The 20,602-nt window shown below is 37.3% G+C and overlaps 1 protein-coding gene across 7 annotated transcripts in view; it reads right to left on the minus strand.

Annotated features, from left to right (window-relative positions):
* LOC117996213 (nitric oxide synthase-like protein) overlaps nt 1-20,602 on the minus strand; it is a 116,014-nt gene that overhangs the window by 19,816 nt on the left and 75,596 nt on the right. For 6 of the 7 annotated variants that reach the window (XM_069509402.1, XM_069509398.1, XM_069509399.1 and 3 more), the window contains exons 3-7: nt 14,770-14,906; nt 13,456-13,618; nt 3,712-3,803; nt 2,736-2,877; nt 849-988 (exon numbers count right to left, since the gene is read on the minus strand). In XM_069509402.1, the coding sequence (XP_069365503.1) occupies nt 849-988; nt 2,736-2,877; nt 3,712-3,803; nt 13,456-13,618; nt 14,770-14,906 (674 nt within the window). Of the gene's footprint in view, nt 1-848; nt 989-2,735; nt 2,878-3,711; nt 3,804-13,455; nt 13,619-14,769; nt 14,907-17,834; nt 18,219-20,602 lie in introns of those variants that run through there. The other variant, XM_034984244.2, reaches the window with a different exon arrangement.

Below are 20,602 nucleotides of genomic sequence, written 5' to 3' on the forward strand. Positions count from 1 at the left end.
ATCAGAAAAGACGCTTGATATTTTTAATAGCAATTTTTATGTATATATTCCATTTTATTGAGTGGGTAGTACTATACAACTAATAAAGTTTAATAAATAATTTAATGTTTGTTATATTATTTCAGTAGATATAAGATAGCTTAGAGTACACTGCATTAGGATTTAGGAATCTCTACAAGGACCGTGTACATTATAGTAAAAAAAAAAAAATGTGTAGTTTATCTAGATATATTATCTATACCATTACAATAAAACTTAAAGCTAGCCTTATCTAATTACTATATAAATCATGACCGCGTGGAATGGTGCCAAAAATACTGGCTGCATTTCCGCGCTGGACAGCCAGGCTGATCCGTTGCGCAAAAAATGAGCCAGCCCTTCTGTCACCAGATGAGGCTATTAATCGCGGTGAAATGTCTCGTAAATTTTTTTAAGCACTAAGACTCCATGGCCCCAGGGTCCCCACGGCAAACGGCACAAAAATGTAACTCTCTATAAGAGAGGCATACTTGCGCCGCTTGCCGTTTTCAGCTGTTTCTGCTGCGGCTCCCGGTCTTGATGCTGTCTTCCTGATATGACACGGGGCCAATGTGTCAACGCAAGTTGCGTCCCACATTAGCGCCCGTCCCCGTTCCCAGGGAACCAGCGTCAATCCATCAGGTCTCTTGCCATCATCCCGACTAATCCCTGCCGGCTCAATGAGCGCAGGAATATTTATGGTGGCAAGAGCTCTTTTAATTGTATCGTTAAGAGAGCCATGCCTAAATAGCCTACCAGAGCTCCTTTGGCAAGAGAGTCCGTGGATTCCAAATTTATCAACCTCTTGTCTTCTAGATATTGATACTTACGTGGGGTGTGTCATATGAATCTCCATGACTAGCTCCCGGGGGATCTCGAAATAGTCAGGGTCCTTGCCGTTAGCCGAAAGCACGAGCGGCAATATATCCCACGCGGTACGTGGTGGCTTCCACCCCAGTTTCATGCAAAGCTATTGAGGAACACGATGTAACATTAGATTTCTTAGCATAAACTGCATGAATACTTCATAAACTCATTGTCATTGTAAAATCCTTAACGATTTTTATTGGAAAAAGTACGAGCCCGATCCTTGAATTGTGTAGGTATGAGATTTTTTTTGAAAGTCTATAGGTGTATTTACTCATTCACAAAATAATACATCGAGTCGCGAGCTACCTCGGGATTTTGAAAAACGTAAATCCACACGGATGAAGTAGCGGGCATCAGCTTTTTGGCTGATATTTTTGGGGCCGCATTTGAAGCGCTGATTTCATTTCTGGAGCTATTTATTTCAATGCAGTACAATAATAATAAATGAATGAAGACCGGAAAAGCTTATTCTGAACGTAAATAACTAGAAACAGGTGTAGCGAAGTAAGGTGGAACAATATTGAGGGATTTGTTCGCAGTGAGCAATTATGCTACACTATGTTATAATTGGATTTAACTTGTTTAACTACTATACAACTTTGACAAATACAAGTTAGAAACTGTTTATTTATTTTCAAATGTTTTGTGCTAATATTGGTCTAACTTTTTACTATATTAAACTGTTTGTAAACGAAATTATTTCGGGATATAACTTCAATTTTGCTGAATTTATTTTCAGAAAAGTGTGGCTTTACTATTTTTTTAAACAAGTGTAAGTCGTAATGAAAAAAGGTTCTATATTTCTATCTATCTTTTACGTACGTAGGTACCTACTATTTTGTCTTTTCTATTATACTATGCCAAATTTAATGTTTCTCTCCTCTCAGAGTAAGAATGGTTTTGGCCATAGTCTACCACGCTAACCAAGTGCGGATTGGCAGACTTCACACACCTTTGAGAACATTATGGAGGACTCTCTGGCATGCAGGTTTCCTAACAATGTTTTCCTTCGCCGTTAAAGTAAGTGATATTACTAGCAAGTGATATAATTGCTTGAAACTTAGTGGTTAGTAATTTAATGTTTGCGCCACAAGATTTTTATTGCTTCCATTCACAATTCTAAACTTTCAAAGCAAGTCTTTACTTAAACTAGCAAACTAAGTGTGAAAACTGGAACCAGTGAAATGCGAACTACCGGTTCAAAGAAAGGAAATCGTCCATCCGGACGGTGTTATTTCTCCCCGGATACATCACGTGTCCCACTACTTAGTTAGCTACAGACACTTCCTTCAGAAACTCCACTTCTTTCGTAGTGGTTAGGACGTCTACCTCCTAATCGAAAGTCGGGGCCCGGGCACGTACTTACCTTAAACTTTTCAGAGTTATATATGTGCGTTTTAAGCAATTTATCACTTGCTAGTAATATAACTTGCTTTAACGGCGAAGGAAAACATTCCTCACAATGTGAGGAAACCTGCATGCCTGAAAGTTCTCTATAATGTTCTTAAAGGTGTGTGAAGTCTGCCAATACGCACTTGGTCAGCATGGTAGACTATGGCCAAAACCCTTCTCATTTTGAAAGGAGTCCCGGGGGGTGATTACGTATCTCGCGACAGACTTGCGACAGGCGTAAATCTCGCGATCATTGCTGTCAAACTTCCGGCTAGAGAGAGACAGCAATAGCAACAAAGCAAAATAAGAAGAAGAAGAAGAGATACAGCAAATGAACTGTCGCATAGTTACATGCTGTCGCGTTGCTGTCGCTACTGCAACGTTTTTACCGTAATCACCCGCCGTGCTCTGTAGTGAGCTGGCGATGGGTTGATGAAGATGATGAATATTCTTACCTCCGTGAACTCGCAGTGCATAGGGTCCCCCAGCACAGTTCCATCAGGCTGCTTGTAGCCAGCATAGCTGATCAGCTGGCTGTTCCATATCCTGTAGTCGTGCTTGCCGTCTGTGCGTTGAGGGAACATAGTGATCGCTGACCTGTACAGTTAAATATTGGTGAATTGGCAATTGAGTATGATCTTACTTGATGGCAAGAGAAGACATTATTCAGATTAGGGCTTATTTTTTAGGTTTCCGTACCTCAAAGGAAAAAAGGAACCCTAATAGGACCATTTTGTTGTCTGTCTGTCTGTTCGTCTGTCCGTCTGTCGTGTCTATCAAGAAAATCTCCTTCCTAAACGACGCAAATAAAAATAAATAATAATATGGGTCTCCCTACTAAGGTGTAAGGACCAAATTGCGACACCCAAACTGGGTATTCATAATCCTACTCTGTACATAATATGTAGTTTATGGAATTGCAATAAATAGAAATAATTGAAATTGAAACCTATAGGGTACTTGCTGTTGACCTAGAATCATGAAATTTGGCAGGTAGGTATGCCTTATAGTACATAATTGAAGGAAACAATGCGAAAACCCTGAATTTGTGGTTACATCACAAAAAAAATGTGTTCATGAACAAATAATATTTTCAATTTTCCAAGTATGATAACTATATCAAGTGGGGTATCATATGCAAGGTCTTCACCTGTGCATTCTAAAACAGATTTTTCTTCTTCTTCTTCTTAATTTGCTTTTATTTTTATGCATCATAGTTTATGAATTATCGTGCAAAATGTTGAAAAAATACGACTGTAGTACGGAACCCTCAGTGCGCGAGTCTGACTCGCACTTGGCCGGTTTTTTTAATCTATCGACTAGCGCTTGGCTGCAATCAGACCGGCTGGCAAGTGATGATGCAGCTTAATATGATAATGACGAAGTGATGATGTAGCTTTATAGGACAAGTTTAGTGTATTTTTGACCAACCTGATGTTTCCCTTATTGGTGCTGTACTTGATATGATTGCAAAGCGCTTCAAACATTCCACTGGTTGTGGTCACTTGTCGACAGTCGAAAACCTGCACAGGAATAGAGATAGCATGTAATTAAGTAGAAAGAAAATACAGGTGTAGTATTGTTCGCCTGTGACCACCACCCAGAGTGGTAACACAGCTCAATGTAATGCGTATACGTATCTTCTTCTTTACACCTATATATATAAAAGGAAAAGGTGACTGACTGACTGACTGACTGACTAACTGACTGACTGATCTATCAACGCACAGCTCAAACTACTGGACGGATCGGGCTGAAATTTGGCATGCAGATAGTTATTATGACGTAGGCATCCGCTAAAAAAGGGTTTTTGAAAATTCAACCCCTAAGGGGGTGAAATAGGGGTTTAAAATTTGTGTAGTCCACGCGGACGAAGTCACGGGCATCAGCTAGTAATATATAAAACTGGTGTTACTTATTGAAATTAATTATTTATTTAATTTGAAATAAAAATGTCGAGTGACGAAAATAGCAGCAGTAATTTAACTCTGGAAACTATTAATGCAAAAAATAAACGATTTGCTCCTAGAAACTTCTAAAAACAGGTACCTACATATTTTCTATCAAGACAGGTAGGTACATATTTAAGCATACGAAGCGAAGATCTTGATTCTATTGTCTTGCGAGGTGTGAAAAGTAGAGTATTGAACTTGGGGGTAATACTGTCTTAGTCTTGGGCGCCCCTAAACCCCGTCCTTCACTAAGGATTCTAGATACAACACCCTCGCTGCGCTCGGGAGTTACTCTAAAATCTCTCATTACGCTTGGGATTTATCCCGGTGTCCGTGATGTAAGACATTACATTACTCCCATGTTGACTATTACATTAGAGAACCTGACACTCATTACAATGAACGGGACAGTCCACAGAGTTACTCAGAAAACATCTTATCTTAAAAATGCAACAAAGTATCCCACTAGCAGTATTGTGATAGTAACTACGTTGTATTCAGTACGTGATCTACTTAGCATGCAACTGCAGTTTAACAAATATTTGGCATACCAACTGTCTGAGTTGGTATGACTCGTTTATTTTGTTCGCAACTAACCTGATATACTGACCTAAAATCAATTGCAAAATTTGTACCGAAGAGAGAAACAAACAAGCGATCGGACAAAAATTGCATAGTCCATGGTCATCCAGTTCCGAATAATTTTGTAAAATGACAGAAATCTACAGTACGTATAACTGTATAATGTAACAACAGAAAGAAAACGACAAACTTTTCGTTGGGTTGATATCAAAAAAAGTAAAAATAAGATTTAAAAAAATATTTTAGAAAACACAGATATTATGTAAATTTATGATTTATTACCGATATGTCTTCGAATCGGCCAAAGTTTACTTACTATCTCGTTCTAATTCATTACAGTTATGGTAATTAATTGTGCATGAAGAACAGAATTTAAAAAAATATCAGTATTTGCGCTGAAAGTAATAAGAAAATGACTAGAGAAATGACTAAAGACAATTTATAAATATTATAGTTAGAAAAAAAGCTATTTGGTTGATAGCAAAAAAGGGCAAAATAAAAATGTAGAGAAAGAAGAAAAGGTTACAAATATAATTCGAGGCATTGTTTTATTGAAAATATTACAATTAAACCTAAAGCCAATCTAATCTAATTACTGCACAAATAATGCCCGCGTGGAATGGTGCCAAGAACAAACTTACTACCTGCATTTCAGCTCTGAACAGCCAGGCATTTCTTTGATCACTTGGCCAAAAAATGCAATTAACTGCGGTTAAATGTATCGTAGGATCTGTTTAGCACAAAGTCTATAGTTACTTCGTCGATTTGTATAAATTCGCCAACCGCGGAGCTACGGATTAGCCCAAGCAATCTATTTAGCCGATGTAATTACTAAATGTACCCGCGAACATCAGACGGACTTAAAACGGCTTCTAATAATTCCTATCCGAGCTTCTAAATGAACGGAGCAATCTCATTATGTCGTCGACTCAATCAATAACAAATAACGATGTACAAACACTGAAGCTGAATTAATGTTAGCCGACGGTTTGGAAATGTTAAACAATGTGGCTTTTCATTAACGTTTACCTACTTACCTACTACATTTCTATGGAATATTATGTAGGTACCTACTCGTGAATTGATTGGATGAATATGCAGCTCAATGCCTTACATTAACTAGCTTATGCTCGCGACTTCATCCGCGTGGACTAGGTACACAAATTTCAAACCTCTATTTCACCCACTAATTAGTGGTTGACTTTTCAAAAATCCTTTCTTAGCAGATGCCTACGGCATAATAGCTATCTGCATGCCAGCCGATCATCAGCCCGATCTGTCCAGTAGTTTGAGCTGTGCATTGATAGATCAGTCAGTCAGTCACTGAGTCACCTTTTCCTTTTATATATTTAGATAAAACTAAACACCCGAGAAACCCGTTAAGAGTTGTGAAACCACGACGTTTTTCCATTAGATTTACCACGCTTATATTATATCACTTAGCTAAACTTGCGAAGCAACTCTTTGGCCCTTAAACTTCAAAGAAATGAATGAGACAATATTTTATTCAATGTAATTGGCTAACACTTTCAAAACTCATTTCATTTATTTGGGCAGATTGTGGAGCTCTAGGCCAAGGAGTGGCATGCAAAATACTAAAATTATTATTTTTCTTTAATATTATACTTTCTATATACTTCACTATATTGTGTACGGAAAAAAAATAGTTAATTAGTTAAAAGTAGTTAAATTAGTAAAAATTTGAAGTTAAGTACTTCTAAAGTCGCAATTTGGGAGTATTATCTAGTGTCAAACTTTAATTTTGGTTTAGTAGGTACTAACTTAACTTGGTTAGTATTAACTGTACAACAAGCCATCAGACGACATCACACGATAGATATTATGCCTGATCGATGTACGCGACCGTGCTTAGTGTAGGAAAATTATATAGAGATCGCATAATTTCCGACTATAAAAACAAATCGCCTCCACAGACTCCAGCGTAAAACTTTTCAAAGCGAAGTAATAATATCGTTAGATCGTTAGGTCGCGACGGCGCGGCGGTTCAATCATCCGAAAAGTATCAGCAAATTAGAAAATTATTCAATTGATTTCGCGATTTGTTTTTTCTAGTCATTCAAAGAATATTTTTTTTATCAATCACAGGTCTGCACTAAACTAGTTTCTCGTTATTTTTTTATTTGTCATTAAGTATTCTTTCTTAAGTGAGGAGATCCGTAGGAGAACTAGAGTAACCGACATAACGGGTTGCGAAGCTGAAGTGGCAAAGTGGCACATAGTTCGTAAAACCGATAGACGTTGGGGTCCCGAAGTGCTGGAATGGTGATCTCGCACCGAAAGACGCAGTGTTGGAAGACCCTCCACTAGGTGGACGGACGACGTCAGACGAGTCACAGGGAGCCACAAGTAGAAGTTGAAATAAAAATAAAAAATTAAACACCCGCAGAGCTTTCGATTCATAAAGTAAATCTACCACGAAAGGAAATTGGCACATTTTGCATTTAGGCTGTAAGGCGAATTAATTTAGGGGAATTGAAATTATCTTTATTCAGACAGCCTTTTACAAGGTATTTTGTGACGCACAAAAGTATTTTTTCATTGTTGTGAGTTGATGGTAAATGTTGCTAAAAATTTCGACATTCTCATTCCTGTAAAAATTCTGTTAACTGCCAACCAACTGCGCTTTAAGCAGATTAACTAAGCAATCTATTTAAGCAATGTAATTACGAAATGAACTCGAAAACATCAGGAGGACTTAAAACTCCTCCTAGTGATTCTGATGTAAACCCGGAGGCGGTGAATGAGGCAAATGAATAATTTACTCGAAACGTCGTTATGTTGGCGACTCAATCAGGCGCACTAATTATTATTAAGAAAAAGTTCAATTTCTTGCTTCCCCTTTAGGCTTTTGCTTTTACACGAGTTCAAATCAAATATTAAGTAAAATTAAAAGGCACTTAATGAGTATCTATTAATAAGCTGTGATAGCCTAGTGGTTAAGACGTCCGCCTTCTAATCGGAGGTCGGGGGTTCGATCCCGGGCACGCACCTCTAACTTTTCGGAGTTATGTGCGTTTTAAGTAATTAAATATCACTTGCTTTAACGGTGAAGGAAAACATCGTGAGTAAACCTGCATGCCTGAGAGTTCTCCATAATGTTCTCAAAGGTGTGTGAAGTCTACCAATCCGCACATGGCCAGCGTGGTAGACTATGGCCAAACCCTTCTCACTCTGAGAGGAGACCCGTGCTCTGCAGTGAGCCGGCGGGGTTGATCATGATGATGAGTACCTACTGAGAACATTTTCTACAAGATATCAGAAGACCTATGAATAATATTCGAGCTCATGAGATAGTCTCGACATTTAGTATTTACACAAGTATTCAATGTGGCTAATTCCGTTGTACACAATCTCTAAACTAAACTAAAATGGCACGTCTAAATCTATTGCTATCCCGTTCATAATGTTGCTTGCGGAAAAGGATAGCACTTGATTTAGACCTGTTAATTTAGTTTAGTTTAGAGATTGTGTACAAGAGAATCGGCCCCAATCAATCTTAATTTACGCCAAAGCAACATAGTGCGACATCGCCGCATCCCACTTAGCCCCAGTAAAATACACCTACAATAATTTTAAATGAATCGCAGATCATCGTAATGTAATTATTCAAATTGTTACAGTACGATGTTGTCTTAACATAAAATAGACTTTCACGTGATGCCTAAGGCCGCTTTATTATCTTTACCATTTGTAGCATGCCCGTTCTTGTGAATTATTTTCACTTAGTGAATTGATAAAAGTTGGTGATATACTTTCCCAGATATTATAGACAGCAAATACTATTTCTATTAGATACTTTATTTCTGTGGTCCCTATAATTTATGCACTTATTTAAAAAAAACTACCTGGTTTCTTTGCTCGCGAATTCATTTATTTTAATCGCATTCCATTCTAAACTCTTTTCTGTATAGTAGGTAGGGCCTAATAGGTACCTAGACTCTAGACTATAAAGGACTGTTTTTCAAAATACTATTAAGTATACTATGGCCGTTGTGAAAGTTTTGATGATGGTCATAATTTAGAAAAAGAAGTGTACGTAATGGTGAACGTAATTTAAATTTCTTGAGACCAATTTTCTAAATGAACTCCTTATGAGTTTTATTATGTTAACTTCCTCGGTCTTAATATTCTAGCTGACTAGCAGACTTTTTATACTTAGGTATAAAATATATCCCAACACTGCCACCATATTATAATGAAACGGTAGCCCCGTTGACTCACAACTAACTTTATTTTCTAAATACCTTCTTGTTGCATAATATAATTACACTACAGAATTATAATAATACTAGTTAATGCCAGCGACTTCGTTCGCGTGGATTTTGGTTTTAAAATCCTGTGGGAACTCTTTGATTTTTCGGAATAAAAAGTACCTTTACCTGACCTTAATTAAGGTCTTACCCTAGTAAGACCTTAATTAAGGTCATGGCTTTTACAATATCTCTGCGACATCACTACCCATCACTACTCATATTATAAATGCGAAAGTGTGTTTGTTTGTTGGTTTGTCCTTCAATCATGTACAACGGAGCAACAGATCGCCGTGATTATTTGCATGAGTTAAGCATTAGATAAAGACCTGAAGAGTGACATATTATGCTACTTATCTCACTAGTGTCATCAACTCATCATAATTGCAGAAATTTTTATCAGTCGTCTTTATTTCTTACAATATCAAGGACTATGGCCTATTTACTAACTGTTTAAAACTGAATCGGTGTTTGAGATGCTGCGCGGTACAGTACGGGAAGGGTTGGTGACTTGTATGAAAGTCCTGTAAAGATAAATAAAGATGATAAAAAAACCGTTGTCTGCCGATGTAAAAGCATCATGTGTGCGCTGGCCCTTATTTATGTTCCGAAATGTCATTTGTTACGTGGCGACACAATATTGTAACACATTGGGACAAATAACACGAAGACGTACCGTGAGTCGTGACTAATTACTCCATATTTTATACGCTCCCTTGTAATTCTATGTAAACACGGTAGGTTACACGTAGTTTCAAATTGGCTTGTTGATCCATGGTCTATAATGCACATAAAACTGTATGTTTCTTAAAAAAGAGCAGGCTCATCTCCTTTGTCAAATATGTGACATAGCTATACCAACATTTCTTAACTTCGAACTCCACAACTATGGCAAAAGAATGCGCGTTTAAATTGACTTTCGAACATTGATGGAGTGCGAAGGAAGCCTCGAACTTTTTTTTCATTGGATCCCTAGAATAGTTCAACTTCCTAAAACAAGTAGGTAGGTAATTGCCCGTGTTTTTGCGTCGAAGGGGAAAGTGGAAGTTTTCTTATTAGAGTCGGCAAATTAATTTAGTTTCACCGTGTTGGGTGATTGGGCGCCGAACAAGTGGCCTAACTACACTGGTGCGTTTTCAACTTGCGAAGAGATATGCGTTATGTACTTACCTACCTACGCTGCCGAAGCAAAAAAGTATGAAATTTAAGAATCGCCTAGCCTCTTTTCTCGCCACACCACCAAACTTATTGGCAGATAATAAGTATCAGCTGTTGATGGTAAGTAGATAAAGCATGGAAGATATATTTAGTAAAGATATAGATTGCCGTATCAATATGGTTACTTGGAAGGATTACAATAATTTTGTAGAGCCACTAACGACCGCCCATAGCTTCATTCGGCGAAAATATAAATCCTCTTTACTCCTTATCCCGTGAGAATTTCTAAGAATCCGGGCTTTTCTTGTCCACATTATAAAGGCAACTTTCGTGCAAAATTTCAGCTTTCTCGGTTCAAAGGGTTTGAGCTGATGTTGTGTTGATGAGTCAGTCAATAAGTCAAGACTTTTCTTTTTATATGTATTTATGGTTGATAGCCCCTATAGGTATTATTTTAGCGCGGCATCCTACTTGTGTTTCAATTTACCTGTAGAACTTTACGTTAATGCCGCAGCTAAAGCCAGTCAATAAAATTAGCCAATGGGGACTAAAACAATGTTTGTAGAGGATTAGTAAGAGCTTACGACCTTACAATTAAATCCACGCAAAACTCGATTGAAACTTTCGTATGTACATAAAATATCTTTTCGCCGTCAGATTTAAACAAGTTTCTAAGCCCAATACAAACATTGTATATTAAATCACACAAACAATGTATGCCATCTAATAGTGGTTTCTCACGGCGTGTGATAACATGAGCTGCGCTGTCTTATCATTTTAAGCCACGTGAGCTGTTTGCCCGAATTAATCATAGAGCTACTCAAGATTAAGAATATTTAGTTGATTACAATAGGCTACTTGACACTTTTTTTAAGTTGGTCTTAAATGGTTAATATTTGTCCTATTATATCAAAAAAATTAACACTATATTTTTTTGCGCCCTAATAACCGTAAAACTTTAATTTAAAAATATATTTTTCTTAGACAGGTGAAAACACTGGTCGGCCATGTTTGGCCGATAGATTATCTGTGCTCTGACGTCATGCATTTGTAAACAACAGCATAACCTCCCAAAGTTTAATAAACATGACTTCTATACTAGTTCGTTATTGTATTATCCGAGAAAGTAAAAAACGCATCGATAAAGACCACAGGAAAGTTGTGGATTAGAGTGCCCAGTGAAATAAATATACGTAACACGCAAAGACTTGCTTAAAGGGATCCTATATGACTAACGACTGCAACCCAAATTTATTTTTGCAAAGATCACTTTGTTGTAAGTCTTACTTAATAACTTATTCAATTTATAAAGAGAAAACGATATTTTTTTACGTTTACTATGAGTTTTTAGAAATATATAAAAACTAGCTTATGCACGTGACATTGCCCGCGTGGACTTCATAAATTTCAAACCTCCATTTAACCCACTCAGGGGTGGAATTTCAAAAAATCCTTTCCTAGTGGATACCTTCTCTTTACCTACAAAGAACACACCCACCAAATTTCATGTATCTAGGACCAGCTGTTTAGGCTGTGCGTTGATATATAAGTTAGTCAGGACTCTAAATTTTATATATATGGATACTACGTTAGTCCCCGCGTGACATAGGGATGACATTTCTTTGTTTACATATTTAATGACAGGTCACATCATGGCTGACAGCGTTTTCTGCGTTTCAAATAAAAATAAAAACTGTATTTTTTTAAATTGGATTTATATATCCATCCTGCGTTTTTAATAATTGTTATTGATATATTTCGTTTTCTTAAGCAAAATACTATAATAAATAATCATTTATTGGACGAAATTAGATATGAGTCAAGTAGCCTATTCTTTTTGGATAACACGTAGTTGCTCATGAGCAATTTTTGAAGCTAAGCCATAGCATTTAATTTGGATAATTTATTGACACGATTCGCGATACGGATTACGGATCAGCCACATGTACCGGAAATAGAAACGTTGGAGGAGGACCATTCCGTTGGATGGATAGATAAAGGCCAGTAAAGAAGAAGAATAAGAAATACGTTATTGAATTATTTCAGAAAATCAATTTTATAGTTAGCGCTTCACGAGGTCTTTACCACCTGACTGTTTGCGTGTATATTGTAAGTCAGTTCCCTGTTGAGTTGATATCGATGACAATGACTCTATGCTTTTCTCATTTAAACATCACATCACAACAACACGTCGTCTTGCAAGTAAGTTGAAGCGACGCGAATCGAACGAGTGTACAAATTGGAGAGCAGCGCGTTACGTGTTCTCACGCCCCATGAGAAGCCAACTTTACAAAGATAAAGCCGTACTGCCTGTAAATGTAATGTGCTTAGTGTTTACTTACACAATACGCAATGTAACTACTATTGTTTGTAATTTGTCCCTGTTATTTACACCTCGGAATTGATTGTTTCAACCAGGTTTCAACTATGTTTCAACTGGAGTAAAGAGTTGACTTAAGTAAATATTTTATTCCATTATGTTAGCGGTGGATTAGTTAAGAGTCTAATGTAATCAGTCTGTAATAACAATGAGCTTCTGCGGTGTGCTGTAAGCTGATAAAGTTTCTTCAACATTTGCAGACTTACGAGTACGTATATACAGGGTGTAACCAAAACGCTAACAAAAACTAAGCGTTATTGTTATACTACCTAAACAAAATCCAATACCAATAACCATTTGTCTTATTGTGTAGATTTAGTATTTTTCAAACCCGCAACTTGCAAAACTCGGGTCAACGCCCCACCTACGACGCCGCATTGACTTCAACTGGCCTACTCCGCAGCGTATGTTGCGTTACCTCTAGCGTCAGTCAGGTGTTTTATTTGCAATATATCGTAAACTTTTGCAAAATATTGAATTTTTTTATTTATTTTTCGCGTATTTTTTGTGGTATCATATTAGTGATCATCAGTAGGTACTATCACCTGTCTTAATTTTTGCTAGCGTTCCGCTTACAACCTGTATAGGTAGATTAGATAACTATATTGACCTAATGCAAATACGACAAGCGCTATATTTTTCTTACTAAGTATAGATTTCCAATTCAATCCAATCCGCCTCTATGCGTCAACTGCTGGCTGCTGGACAAAGGCCTTTTAAAGAGCGTACCACCAATCACGGTCTTCACGACCTAGCCTCCCGTACTGTCTTCCAGCGAGATTCCTGATCTACGGTTTTGGTCCTGTGAAAATAAAACAAATGGCGCACTTGCCTGAAGCTTAGACCACTGTATCCTGCCGATGCATCGACTCGCGTTCCTCCAAGCCAGCTTAGCTCCAAACACCAGTTCTGTGGTAGTGAGCTGGTAGGTGCCAGTCTTCACCACCTCCTCCTGTACCGTCTTCCAGCGAGCTTCGTGAGCTACGGTGTTAGCCCTGTGAAAGTAACACATTTATACACAACAATTTTTTTATTACCATGAAAATATTCGGCTCAGTCTAAATTAAGTATCGAATTCTGACTAAGGAACGCTCCAAGATGCGCACTCTTTTTGTCCAAGTTTCGGCAAAATCCATTAAGTGGATGGGCCGCGGAAAGGTAACAAACAGACAGACAGACACACTTCCGCATTTATAATATTAGTTTGGAATTTGTATATGGATTATTCATAATTATAATATTTAAACAGGCCCAACCTAAGAAGGTTACTATACTTTCCTATTAAAAAGAAACAATTCTATATTAACTACGTTTTTGCGACCTAGTTCACAAGACTATACACACAATACTTTACCTAAATTACTAGTCAATATGTCTATAGTAGACTATTATAGAAAGCACACATAATTTATTTCTCGAGGGTCTCACGTGAAAGTCAAAGTGTTTACACGGATCACTTCACATAGTTTTCATATGCTACAGTCTAATTATGTTAGTTTTTATCTTCTGTTTATTTACAAATACTCAGGTCTGAAATTGAGGCACACGTAATCTCTAGCCCTAATAACTGTTATCTAGAATCGGACAGGCTACCTAGGCGTGCTTGTCGTTATGTAACTAAATATATCTTCTATACATATTACTTATGGACTGAGAGGCAGCCAAGCTTTCCTTATTTTATAATGAAGGTCTGGCACGCGCTGGTTCTCTCTCTACTATACCTATTATAATATTTAAAACGAGAAACTGATTGACCGACATATCAACGTATCTGCAGCTTAAATCGCTAAGTCTTTACTCCACTCCACTTAAAAGGATTTTGAGAAATTCAAATGGGAACTTTAAGCTATCTATATAAATCTACGATGGATTCAGGTGACGCAGACGCAAGAGTGTGACGTGTGGAGTGGAAGCCCCTACAAGTGACTTATGTAACAACTAGCTGATGCCCGCGACTTCGTTTGAAGGACAAACCAACAAACCAACAAACTAACACACTTTCACATTTATAATAAGTTCATTACCAAAATCCAGCTTTCCAGGAATTTGGACAGCCCGTTTGGTAAAACCCGCCATACGTAGATAATAATGTATGGCGAAAAGTATAAAGATTTATTTTATACTGTAAACATTTTTTGGTATTTACCTTCGTATAGAGGCGAAGTATTGTCCAAGAAAGTCCTTAGCGTCGCTTAGGACTTCTTCTGGACTTCGTGCCACGTCGCCTCGACCGGGTATCGCCATGAGGCTGCCCAGGCATGCCCTCTCGTTGCATAGTGTAGGCTGCGGACAAACAATCTAAATATATAAAAGAAAAAGGTGACTGACTGACTGACTGATCTATCAACGCACAGATAAAGCTATTAGACGTCACGTAAAATACGTAAGCAATAGGTATCTACCAGCTATAGGCAATGTACAAATAAATTGAAGGGCTGATTAAAAAACTTTCTAGACATATTATAAGTGGATTTACATCTTGTTATTTCGTACAAAAGTTCCCTGTACCTTTACAAGTCTTATTTCATTTGTTCTCTTAATTTATATATTCAAGACAATTAGGAACAAATAGTTCTACTTATGACTACTTCGGAACGTAGGTATTTTCACGGATTCTGATCGGATGCAATGCGTAATCGCCTTTTAGTGAATTCCGTCAATTTTCGTGAACAAGCACGTCTTTCAATCGTTTTACGATGTTCATAAAGAAAATAGTCCATAAAAGAGAATAATGTTCCCGTATGGGCTAACTGATTGCGCTGTACCTACGAATACTGAACACGATTTCGAATAAATCATTGAACGTGATAGGTAGGTACTAAATCTATAGGTAGGTACTAGCTGAGTGGGGCAACCTCTCAATTAAGTAGTATTTTCAAGCAAATAGGTACATGAAGATTAATAGTTAGAAGAACACATAATGATGGCCTCACCTGCCTGTGGTGCCCCCTGCTGGGCTACTGACGAGGCTCTGGCGACCGGAAAATGGCAACGTGATTGAAGGATAAACCTTGATAGAGTATATATTTTGTAAAAATTTGAGAAAGTACCTCAGTACTTTCTTGAATTCATACAAAATATAGATAGTTTAATTATTTAGGTACGTTGCTTTAGACTTATAATATGTAAGTAGGCGTAATTATTTATGTAAATACGTACTAATTGACCCGCTCCGGCTTCGCACGGGTGGGCTTACACAAAACGGCTCACATTTGACGGATTAATAGAGTACAAATAACATTACAATAGGCTACTTGACAATTTTTTTAAGTTGGTCTTAAATGGTTAATATTTGTCCTATTATATCAAAAAAATTAACACTATATTTTTTTGCGCCCTAAAAACCGTAAAACTTTAATTTAAAAAAATATTTTTCTTAGACAGGTGAAAACACTGTCGGCCATGTTTGGCCGATAGATTATCTGTGCTCTGACGTCATGCATTTGTAAACAACAGTATAACCACAGGGTTTTGGCGAGTGGGAACTTAAAATTTATGCGTTATATTAAAAACTGGGTCTTTAGGGTCCCAAGGTACTGGAATGGCAACCTCGCACCGGAAGACGCAGCGTTGGAATACCCCCCACTAGGTGGACGGACGACATTAGACGAGTCGCAGGGAGCCGCTGGATTTAGGCGGCGCAAGACCGTGGCGTGTGGAAGTCCCTACAAGAGATCTATGTCCAGCAGTGGACGTCTATCGTTTGATGATGATGATGATGAAGGTGATTAAAAACTAGAACAAAACATCCTTCGCGTCATCTTTGTCTAGTTTGTAAAGAACAAAGTAGGTAAACATGGTCAGTTATTTTGATAAGACTTACCACATGAGGTAACTTAACAAGCGTGAAAGTGTGCTCTTGTCATTTATCTTCTATTGTTTTGTCTGTCCATAACAATGGTAGGTACAATTATTTTTTCTGCTTTATATTTTTACTCCAGTGTGGCTAAAATAATTAGGTAGTACATGACAGGTCGAGATGGCAATCGGGGTAAGGCGGGGGGGAGATGTCTGAAAGTTCTCCACAATGTTCTCAAAAATTGATGAAGTCTGCCAATCCACACTTTGCCAGTTCGGTAGTCATAATAATATAGTCTACCACACTGGCAACTTTCTTCTCTCAGATTTGGCTATATGGCCAAAACCTCAATCTGAGAGAAGACCCCTGCATAGGTGAGGGCCAACGATGGTGATGATTGTGGTTAAGGGTTTTCATATCTTTTTGTTTTAGGTCAAACATCAATAACGAAACTAATCTAAACATAAATTTTTGTACGTTATTTACATTATACGCGTTTGCATAGAGCTAAGCCCGCGTCAGCCATGCAAACAATACCTCTTCAAATATGCCTTGTTCTAATACGCAATATTGAGATGAGTTTTAACAAAATTTATAATAATTAGCCAAAATAACGCCTATCAATAGGATCTAAATTTCAAGAAAGCTATCATAAAGCCTATAGAATTTTTTTGTTGAACTTACATCTTGTTTATATATTTCAATCTAGCTAAAATAGGGATAAGTTAACTGATTATACGTCTTGTCATTTTGTCAACGTACAGTGCAAACTCATAGATTTTGAATATAGGATTCTTCTGTAACGTAGACCTTCACTAAGAAAGGGCTTAGAGTACGCAACTCCAACAGGTTTGTAAAAAACATACGCGTATAAATTCATGGGGATAAGATAGCTTTGTAATAATATGATCTTATATTTTACTAGCGACCCGCCCCAGCTTCGCACGGGTAGCTTATTATAATTTTTGTAGGGATCTCTAATTTTTATGAAAATAAAGTATAGCCTATATTATTCAGGAATAATGTAGCTTTCTACTGATGAAAGAATTTTCAAAATTGGTTCTGTAGTTCCAGAGATAATATTAGTACAGATTGAGGATTTTGTGAAAAGCTAATGTTTTCACCTAACTTTAACATGAAATAAAGTTACACACGCTGCTAAAGCTTCTTTTTAATTCCTATACAACTAAAATTACTATGTTTATCAAAAATATTTCACTCATCATCATCATCATCATCATCAGCCTGTGGATGTCCACTGTTGGACGTAGGCCATCCCTAAAGAGTGCCACCACACCCGGTCCTCAGCCTTCCTCATCCAGCCACTTCCCGCCAGCCTCTTTATATCGGTCCATCGTGCTGGAGGGCGTCTCTCATTTCACTCATTCTTATTAAATGAATAAAATACTCACCACCCTCGGAGAGGTGGTTTCGTAAAGCCGGTCATACAAATATTTCCTCGACTCGATGTTCTTCAACACTTTCGGCCTGGTCACCATACGGGGCACCCTCTTATCCAGCTTAGTTATCTGTATCTTAACATCCTCGTTCCCGTACACGCCATTTTGTTCATTACCAACATCAGCCAAAACAAGATGGTCGATAGGGCATGCTTCCTTGGCTAGTTCCTTAATGAGGCCCTCTTCATGTGCTATTGCTTCTAATGTATTATTTATGGCTGTGTCAGAATTTTTTATTACGCCGGGAGCCATTTTTTGGCTGTGTCACCCGTCGGTGCTCACTCGAGTCGTGTGAGGTTTCTAGTTTGTGTGGGTATTACAAGTTACTAGGTCTAAACGCATTCGCGGCGAACTAATCATAAGTAGGTGTCACCGTTGTATTTATAACAGTTCTATCGTCTTTGGCGAGCACATACTTAATTTGAAATATCTAATACCCAGTTTTAAATATTTACAAATAAAGATTCGTAAGGTGCATCGCGGAGATTCCGACAGAAATTATGAGTAGACAAAAAGCTTAACATTGTTGAATTAATTGGGAATCTTTTTAATGTTTACTAATTAATTATACTTCCGTTTGTTTGAATAAATAACGTAAATGATCCATAATGAGAGATTCTATATATAAATGTTTAGTAAAAGAATATAAGTAGATATATTATTAAAACATATATTTTTTAATTATATGTAGTTGTTATTTAAACAGACAATTATTATATTAAATAAACTTAAATCTAGAAAAAAACAAATATTTAATTAACCAAAACTAAATGTTTAGTTAAATTAAATAGTTATATTCGAAAAATTGTTATTTTAAAAGCAAGGATTTTCTAGTAGGTAACTTTCAAGTAAAGTAGTTATGCTGGGGATATAAATGAGTTTTATTAAGTTTAAGTCTCCTGTTCATATTTAATTTTTACCCAACTAATTACTTTTTACCTAACGGTTGATTGGTATACCGAAACCAAAACACGAAGCAAGCCCGGCGCGCTTGAGTGCGCTTTGGCTCACCACGCGCCGTATGCCAAAGGAAATAAAGCATTGTTTATACGAAGACATCGCTGGCTGCCAGACGCACTGGCAGTTAGCACTCGCTTGGTATTGACCTTGTATAAACAGTTTTTCAAGCCAAGCCAGCGCTGGCTGACAGCTCTGGCGAGAATAGAGCCCCCGTTTATTTTTTAAGCCAGTAGGTCTGGTGCCAGCACACTGGCTTTACTTAAAGCTTAGTTCGATTGCCATCAAGAAAGTCACCGTGTGCGTTGCGCTTTACTGTATCCTTTCAAAAAAATACTAAGAAATACCGCCAAAGTGAGTAACGTAATTCCATTGAAAAATAAGAGAAACAATTTGTATCAGAAAATGAAACCTTTTGCCCGACTCGCTTTCGGAAATGAAAATAATAATGTTTTTATATTCGGTCCCGCGCCAAGGGTCGGCTTTGACTATTATCTTGTAATATTATTATCGTTCATAAAACGATTGTTTCGTAAAGTCATAACACTTATGATAAACTTATACGATGGATTAATTTAACCGTATCGATGCGGACTAGGCTTGTGATGACAATCATGCAGAGATCCGATTTAGCCATTGTAGCACTTAACGAACGTTAAAAAAACAAATCCATACTTAATGATTTATTAATTTCTATGAATCTCTGTGATAAATATTAATAGCTATCTTGTAACGTGCGGCTAAGTGATACCAGCGTAAAGCTTTGTTCCTAGCCGTTGGGTATTAATAAAAAAGTTAATCGTGCGTGCAAGCTCAATACACCGTAATCGGTGAACTATAGAGAACACAAAGATTTACACTGGTCTAAATATAAAACTAGAAAAAAAAAGATTCCGACGAATTGAGAACCTCCTCCTTTTTTTGAAGTCGGTTAAAAAGACTATTATTTTAGTAGACTAATATTTTTAACAAAACTAGCAGGCAAAGAGAATCGTATATATTCAGCTTTTAGGGTTTATGGTTTACTAGCTGATGCCCGCGACTTCGTACGCGTGGATTTAGGTTTTTAAAAATCCCGTGGGAACTCATCAATTTTCCGGGATGAAAAGTAGCCTATGTCCTTCCCCGGGATATAAGCTAATTCTGTACCAAATTTCATCAAAATCGGTGGAACGGTTGGGCCGTGAAAAGCTAGCAGACAGACAGACAGACACACTTTCGCATTTATAATATTAGTATGGATTGCATTGGCTCTACTAGGTATTTGTTAGCACAAGATTTTATTTTACATATATTATAATATGTTAGCAAATTATACTTCAACCGTTAGGTAGGTGTAGCAATATAGACAGAAAATGAAATCCCGTAACAATATATTAATAAATATTTAAGAATTATAATCTAAATTATATAAAGAAAAAGGTGACTGACTGACTGACTGACTGATCTATCAACGCACAGCTCAAACCACTGGATGGATCGGGCTGAAATTTGACATGCAGATATCTACTACGTATATGACGTAGGCATCCGCTAAAAAAGGATTTTTGAAAATTCAACCCCTAAGGGGGTGAAATAGGGGTTTGAAATTTGTGTAGTCCACGCGGACGAAGTCGAGAGCATAAGCTAGTGCTTTTATAAAACTACTCAAGTTACCTATTTACGAGTAGATCCATATTTTAAGTTCTACAGTGTTGACCGGATTGGGAGTTTATATAGCGGGGTTTATTCCAGAGACGCCCACATCAGATATAAATATTCAT

The sequence above is a fragment of the Maniola hyperantus genome, chromosome 3, assembly GCF_902806685.2.
Source record: "Maniola hyperantus chromosome 3, iAphHyp1.2, whole genome shotgun sequence".
Taxonomy (NCBI): domain Eukaryota; kingdom Metazoa; phylum Arthropoda; class Insecta; order Lepidoptera; family Nymphalidae; genus Maniola; species Maniola hyperantus.